General features: G+C 38.8%; 1 protein-coding gene across 1 annotated transcript; it reads right to left on the reverse strand.

The window, feature by feature from the left end:
- Positions 1-2,689: 2,689 nt before the first annotated feature.
- Positions 2,690-4,255, reverse strand: LOC109211000. Its single transcript, XM_019374489.1, has 4 exons — positions 3,778-4,255; positions 3,426-3,710; positions 3,188-3,243; positions 2,690-3,082 (listed from the first exon to the last, which is right to left on the reverse strand). The coding sequence occupies exons 1-4, from the start codon at positions 4,253-4,255 to the stop codon at positions 2,690-2,692; spliced, it is 1,212 nt and encodes a 403-aa protein (XP_019230034.1).
- Positions 4,256-8,341: the final 4,086 nt, after the last annotated feature.

The raw sequence follows: 8,341 nt of genomic DNA on the forward strand, positions 1-8,341 counted from the left end.
CATAGACTAACTAATATATACAATTTGGGCCTAGTATCTTAAATTACACTTGGGCCTAAATATAAGATGGGCCTGTTAACTAAGCTCATTACAATGTTCAGCTCCAACACCCCACCCCACCCCCCACCCTCTCAAGCTGGAAGGGCTTGCCATTCCAAGCTTGCCAATGAATCCTTGTTGCTGCACACCAAATAAAGACTTAGTAAAAATATCACCAGGTTGAGCAGAAGTAGAAATAGAGTGTAGAGAAATAAGACCAGCAGTCAGTGTATTGCGGACAAAATAACAATCCACCTCGATGTGCTTAGTACGCTCGTGAAAAACAGGATTCTTTGCGATGTGGACAGCAGTTTGATTGTCACAATAAACATGGACTGGACAAAGATTACCAACACCAAGTTCACCCAACAAACGAATCAACCAAGTAGTTTCAGCTACCAACATTCTGAGGGCTCTATACTCAGCCTCTGCAGAAGATAGTTCTATGGTGGGTTGCTTCTTGGATTTCCAGGAGACAGGACAACCACCAAGTAATAAAAGAAACCAAAACTGATCTTCTACTATCAGAATCAGAGAAAACATTCAAAGAGAAATCAACAACATTGTTCAAGAAGATCCCCAAATCAGAGGTACCAGCCAAATATCTCAGGACATGATAACCAGACTCTAAATGAGGCACCCTAGGGGCAGACATAAACTGACTGAGGTGCTGAACAGTGAATGAAATATCAGGTCGAGTATGCTGGAAATAATTCAGCTTACCAACTAATTGTCTATAGATGGAAGGGTCAGGAACTAGAACACCAGAGTCAGTTGATAGTTTAACATGAGGATCCAAGGGGGACACAACTAGACTGGCAGAAGAACAGTTATATTCCTGGAGTAGGTCAGTAGTAAACTTATGCTGGCCAACCAAGACACCACGAGGGAGCTTAAGAATTTCAAGACCAAGAAAATAATGAATTTTCCCAAGATCCTTAATTTTGAATTGTGCATCAAGAAAGTGTTTGAGGGCAGTAATTTCAGACAGGTCATCCCCAGCTACTAATATATCATCCACATACACAGCTACAATAGTGAGATGATCCCCTGATAACTTCCTAAATAGAGAATAATCATTTAAACTAGGCTGATAACCCTTAGACTGCAATGCATTGGAATGTTTAGCATACCACTGCCTAGAGGCTTGTCTCAACCTATAGAGGGACTTATTTAGTTTGCAAGCTGAAGAAGAAATAGGAACAGAATCAGAAGAGGAGACAGAAAGACCTTGGGGGATTTTCATGAATACTTCCTCATCTAAATCACCATGTAGAATAGCATTATTCACATCAAGTTGGTAAACAGCCCAGCCCCTCTTAGCAGCTACAGATAAAAGACATTTAACAGTAGTCATCTTAACTACGGGAGAAAAAGTCTCATTAAAATCAACACCCTCTTGTTAAGTACCCCCCTAATTACAAGCCTTGATTTATACCTCACAATAAACCCATCAGCCTTTTGTTTAATTTTGTACACCCATTTACAAGGTATGACCTTTTTACCAACAGGAAGAGGGACTATGTCCCAAGTGTTGTTGGCTTCCAAGGCTTAAAATTCCTTAATCATAGCCTCTTGCCAAGCAGGGTGTGAGGCATCTTGATGATAGAACTTAGGTTCTTGCAAGCAAGCTTCAGAAGATACAGAAAGTACCCTAAAAGTAGAAGCAATATTGCAAACATAATCACTAAGATATACAGGAGGATGAGAAGTTCTGGAAGATTTTCTGAGTACAGGAGGAAGATGAGAAGAGGGAGGAGCTGGAGAAGTTTGAAGATGAGAAGAAGAAGGTGGAGGACTGTTAGGAGATGGAACATGAAGATGTGAAGAGTCAAGAGTTGGAGTAGTGGGATCAGGGGACACATGAGGAAAAAAATCAGAAGGAGAAACAGAATGAACAGAAGGTGGAAATAGGTGAGTAGAACTTGGAGCAGAATAAGGAAAAACATGTTCATGGAAGATGACATCTCTGGAAAAGAAAATACTGAAGTTAGACAGGGTGAGCAACTTATACCCCTTCTTGTTGGGACTGTAACCAATGAAAACAGAAGGAATGGTTCTAGATTTAAATTTATCCCTATATGGCTTAGGCATAGCAGCAAAATAGAGGCAACCAAAAGTCTTAAGGTGAGATATACTAGGTTCAATTCCATGGAGAAGCTCAAAAGGTGATTTGTTTTTCAGTAATGGAGAAGGAAATTTATTGATAAGGTATGTGGCTGTCAAGATACACTCTCCCCAATATTTAACAGGTAGTTTGGATTGAAACAGGAGTGCTCTTGTAGTTTCAAGGAGATGTTTATGCTTCCTTTCCACAACACCATTTTGTTGAGGTGTTTGTGGGCAGGATGTTTGATGCAATATCCCATGGGCAGAAAAGAATGAGATGGCTGTGGAACTGGAACCTAACTCAAAGGCATTATCAGATCTAACCACTTGTACCAAAGAATGGAACTGAGTTTGTACCATAAGAATAAAAGATTGCAGGATAGTGAAGGCATTTCCTTTAGAGGACAAAAGATGTGTACAAGTTGCTCTAGAGTAATCGTCCACAATAGTCATAAAATATTTAAAACAATTATATGTTTGAGTATGATAAGGTCCCCAAAGGTCCACATGTATAAGTTGGAAAGGGGAAGTGGAGTGTATTTCACTCAGGGAAAGATAGTCTCTGTTGCCTAGCCATAGGACATATATGACACAAGAAAGACTGCTTCTTAGGCAGTTTAGCACATATGGAAGAAATATTTTTCATTTTACTAAAAGGTAAATGGCCAAGTCTAAGGTGCCAAGAATGATCAAAAGACAAAGCAGGAGAAGAAGCATAAACAGGAGACTTATCAGCATTCACAGAAATAGAAGAAACAGGACAATGTAAAAGGCTACTGCTCTTATTCATATCATTGATGAAATTGGCAGTAATGGTATTTACAAATGAAGTATTGAAAGCAGAGTTGCAACTAGAAGTGAGTGTAGCAGGGTTGAGAACATAGAGCCCATTCTGAATACTACCAAGTGCCACTTGCCTCTTCAAAGAAGGGCCCTGTAAAACACAACCAACAGAAGAAAATAAGGCTAAGCAGTTTATTTGTAGAATTAATTGAGCAAGAGAAATCAGGTTATATTGAAAGGAAGGAACTAGAAGCACATTAGTCAGGGAAATTTCAGGAGTTAGGGTTAAAGTGCCAGTGCATGTCACTTTGACTTTGTAGCCATTAGGCAAAGTAACCAAGGAAAAATAAGAGGTCTAATATCAGACAAGAAGGAAGAGTGTGGTGTCATGTGATTAGTTGCACCTGAATCTATAATCCAAGGACTATTCTCTATCTTAGAAAAATTACAAGCAAGAAACCTAGAACTATTGAAAGTAGGGTTACCTATCAAACCTGCAAAATTGGCAGAACCAGCAGTGATTTCCTGAGGACTAGTTTGTATTTTGGATTGTTGCAGAAGATTCATTAGCTGATCAAATTGCTTTTTAGTGATGCTTGTACCTCTAGAGTCTGAAGTCACTTGCTTAACAGCACCACCAGCCTCAGGCTGACTTTGAGATTGTGTATCAGAAACTTGAGAAAAAAGCTGCAGTTCTTTTGAATTTAGCTGGGAATCCAGGTGGAAAGCCATGGAGCTTGAAACATTTTTCAATTGAATGTCCAGGCTTTTTACAGTATCTACACACCAAATTATTTCTCTTAGCTGTGTCAAAATTAACTCTCTGATTATAAGGTTTCTGTGTACCAGTGGAGAATGCTACAGAATTAGAGTTGAAAGAAGGAATAGCAGTTTGTACTGTGGACTGACTCTCATCATTCACGAGCATGGTGTAGACACTGTCCACATCAGGTAGTGGCTTCATCAAGAGAATACTGCGTCTAATTGTAGAGTAGGACTCATTGAGACCCATCAGAAACTGATGAACCTTTTGATCTTCATCCAGTTTGTGAAACTTCTCTTTGCAGCCACAAACACAATCAGGATAGGAGATAGAAAATGAGAGTTCATCCCATAGCTTTTTTATTCTATTGAAATAGGAGGAAATACTGGATGTTCCTTGAGAAACATATGAAATTTCCTTTCTAATCTGATGTATTTTGATACCACTGGCCTGCCCAAACCTCTTTTCAATTTCATTCCACAACCTTTCAGCAGATTCTGTGTACATGACAATTTCCCTAATCTCTCGATCCAAACTATTAAGTATCCAAGCGACTACCATATCGTTGCATCTGGTCTAAGGCTCAAATAAAGGGGAATCAGGGTTAGGTTTCGGAATTGTACCTCTAATCATCCCTAATTTGTTCTTACAAGATAAACCTAGTAACATGCCCCTTCATCAGCTCCCATAACCAGTACCATCAAATGTGCTAGAAACCAACATCGTACCAGGTGAATCAGATGGCAAAAAATATAAAGGGGAAGAAGGAAGTACAGTAGTCTCATCACTACTTACAGTACTGTTAACAGGAGTCGAAGTTGAAGCCATAGTTCACTTAGGGTTTCAGCAAAAAAAAAAATTACTCACACTTGCTTGAATCGATTAAAAAAACGACAATAAAGGAAGAACACTGATGAATTCATCAAAAATACTTGAAGCAAATATGAAGAATCAGAATACCTTAAGCAGCGAAGAAGGAATTGATCGAAGACTTGTGACTCAAATCGAAACCCCTGACAATGGGTTAATCCATCAGAGAACAACCAAATCTTCACACAGCTACCGTGAAACCAACAGATTAGCTCCGATGAATCCTCGTAGTGGCTCTGATACCATGTTAATACTCAGATTTATCGGATGGAAGCCATGGATTGAAGAACCCTAATTTGGCAACAAGAGTAGAGAGAGAAGATCTAGAAGGATCTGTTTTATTGAGAAAAAAATATTTTCGATACAAAATATCCGTCTATCTCATAATACACATTGACTAACTAGTAATATATAAAATTTGGGCCTAGTATCTTAAATTACACTTGGTCCTAAATATAAGATGGGCCTGTTAACCATCTCATTACAATGTTCAGCTCCAACAATTATGTTTATAGATTTGTCAAAGTGTAACGTTCACATGTTGTACTTACAAATAGTCTCCAATCTCATACTCCTTTATTTTATGGGAAATCACAAACTATATATAGCTGACATGTTTTGACACTATTTAGAGCAATTATCTGAACCTAACTTTTACAAATACTCTAGTAATCTGGAAATCGTTGATTGTCTAGATAATGTTTTCTTAATTAATTAGTTAAGCATTCACTTGCCAACTGCCATAGCACACGTAAAATAAAGTTTGTGAACTAGATGAAAAAATAATTACCTTATAATTAAAAAGTTTGTAAATATCCTTGTGAAACTTATTCGATGCAGAAGAAAGCAAAGGAAACGTTTCTTTATGACAGAAAAGTGGACCAAAAAGCTCTAATATTAATGATTTTCATGATCCCACCTGACTCCTTAATCCATAGTCTACTGCAATTTATTACTTATAAAATTGTTAGGAAACTTCAAAATAAATATTGTTGAATAAACTTTATCATAGGAAATGCCACAAGGGCACACTATCTAATGCTCGATACAAAACTTGTATTGGATTTCCATCCTTATTTTGATTTATCAAGAGATTGGCATATTATAAATTCTTCTTTATGAAATATGTAACTTACCCTAATATATTATGTTGCTTTTAACTATATGAGACAGAAAGAAAGAAAGAAAAAAAACAAAGCGTAATGTCACAAATTTGTTGGTGCTACCAATATTAGTGCATAAAACTTAAATTTAGTAAAATATATATATATTTGAAGCACCGTAAATATGTCTCTAATGTTGATGACAAATGCACTAGGCCTAGGTCGCACTAATTACTACTTGCTATTCACTTATAGTGCATAAAAGATAAACTCGGCAAAATATATATCTGATAGGTTTTTAATATCTTTGCCTTGTGTTTTGATGATCTAACAAACTTAATATCAAGAACCAGATAGGGAACCTGACTCACTTGGATTATACAGCATCTAACGGATTCCAGCCAAATGTGAACTTGCTACAGCTTCAAGAGGTAGGAGCCCAGACAAGGACCGGATACTCTTGTGGGTTCCTCGGCAGTACAAAGTCAATTGGACACAGTTGGAAACGAAGATTCTGCGGCACTGCACTGTTCCCAGCGCCCACTCATTCTCTGATCAACTAAAGTACAATGAGTTTATACAAAACATCATTCAAGTTACTCAACTCAAGACAATCTGGGCAGTGTGCACAAGTGCCAGATCAGGAACATGATCCCTTGGTGCTCTCCTGACAAAAGTACAAGTCAACTATACAGCTGGAACACAACTGAAGAGAGTGACTGTCCGCAACTGTACAAAGAGGAACACAAGAGGGACCTGGTCCCTTAGGGTTCTCTGACAGAAGTACAAGTCAACTATACAGTTGGAATGCAACTGAGTGACTGTCCGCAACTATACAAAGAGGAACACAACAGGGACCTGGTCCCTTAGGGTTCTCTGACAGAAGTACAAGTTAACTACAGCTGAAAAGCAATTGCAGAAAGTGAGTGCCTGCAACAGTGCAGCAGACAGTGCAGCAGTCACTTCCCATTGAGATTGGACATCACTAAGGATGTCTTGTGTAGTATAAACCTTATGCAAGGCATAAGATTCAGGTTCAACACTTGCAAATACAAAAACGAAAATTCTCTCAAGTGCTCAAGAACCTCTCTCAAGAACAAAGCTGCTGCAACCTCAAGGACCTGATCCAAGATTGATGATATCTTAAGTCCTTAGGGTTGTTGAGTCTTTGTTATGTGTTCTTCATTGTAACTCCTATCCGGCTTTCTTAGAAGCGTTGATTAGGAATCCTTTGTAAATCTGTAAACTCCCTGAGTTTATGTTGTGGCTAGGTTGAGTCATAAGCAAAAGCCTTTGTAACCGTAGTGTGACAAAGTGGCTTGTGGTGGAAACATCACAAGTTAGTCAAANTATTTCGGAAGATCACTTCGAAGCCTCGAGGCTGCAAAGATGCGCTCGAGTCTTCTCCCTCGGAGCCCATCAACACCCGGTCTTAAGGGGATGACGGTCGTGGCTAGAGTGAAAATGGGAAGTTCCCAAGACGACGGCTAAGTACGTCGCAACTGAGTCTGACAAAGCCTAGCCAGGCTACTCTAAGCCCTACTCGGGGCGTCATTTCCAGCTGTCCCATCTCCACACCTTTACAGCTGGCGGATTCCTTACCGTATAAGTTTCCCCCTTCTATATAAAGGGAATTTTAACTAGTTTTTAGAGGACTGATGTTGCTCCAAAGGCTCTACATGAAATAAATAATAACTCTCTCTCTTTCCCTCTAAGAAACTCTCTCGTCATTGTTGTTCTATCTTATTACTTTCATACTTGTTCCATATTTATTACTTATCATTGGCTGTAAAGAGCCTCCTTTAATACTAGTGTGACAAAGTGGCTTGTGGTGAAAATACCACAAGTTAGTCAAATTCTTTGTAACCAGGATGGTTATAGAGTGGCTTGTGATGAGAGCATCACAAGTTAGTTGAAGTCTTTGCAATAGGGTTATTGTAAAGTGGCTTGTAATAGGGAGATTGCAAGTTAGTGAAGTTAAAAGCCTACAGGTGTAGGTCGTGATTTTTTCGATCCCCTTGTGTGGGATTTTTCCACGTAAAAATCCTCTACCTTATTTACATTCAGCTTTACTAGCATTCACAACAGAACTCGATAAAGGAACAGGTACTCTACTATTTGGTGGTTTCGCACAAACTTAGCAGTGTACCAAACTGATATAGGACTAGATTGCTATACAGTTTGGTTCATCAGTATTCTCAGAGGAAACATATAGAGAACTCGATTCTCTATACAGTCTGGTGGACTCACAGTTTCTAACAAGTGGTATCAGAGCAAGTTCTTCCTATCATGCTAACACCTAAGAAGGATCCTCATGGCTGCTCCACCAACTCTTGAAAGGAGAAAACCAAAGAAGGAAAAGTACCGGGTACTCAAAGCTGATAACAATGATTCGAGTGAGGAAAACAGTGACATGGCTTACTTAACCAAAAGGTTTCAGAAGATGGTCAGAAGAAAAAGGGACAGCTCTAACAGATCAAAGAGCAATGATCTTTGTGTTACAAGTGTGGAAACGCTGGACACTTCATGAAAAATTATCCTCTCTTGAAGCAAGAATTCTCCAAGAACTTCAAGAGAAAAAGATCAGCTGACAATGTGGTGAAACAGGCTTTTTAGCTTTTGGTGAGTCTGAAGATAAAACTGATGCTGGTGATAGCTCATGAAGGCAAGTGAA

Source organism: Nicotiana attenuata, unplaced genomic scaffold, assembly GCF_001879085.1.
Source record: "Nicotiana attenuata strain UT unplaced genomic scaffold, NIATTr2, whole genome shotgun sequence".
NCBI classification, from domain to species: Eukaryota; Viridiplantae; Streptophyta; class Magnoliopsida; order Solanales; family Solanaceae; genus Nicotiana; species Nicotiana attenuata.

Coding starts and splice junctions, on each gene's coding strand:
- LOC109211000 (XM_019374489.1), bottom strand. CDS start 4,255: ATGGTAGTCGCTTGGATACTTAATAGTTTGGATCGAGAGATTAGGGAA. Junction 3,244..3,425: donor TGGTTCTGCCAATTTTGCAG/GTTTGATAGGTA, acceptor ATGGCTACAAAG/TCAAAGTGACATGCACTGGC. Junction 3,083..3,187: donor CTGAAATTTCCCTGACTAAT/GTGCTTCTAGTT, acceptor TGTGTTTTACAG/GGCCCTTCTTTGAAGAGGCA.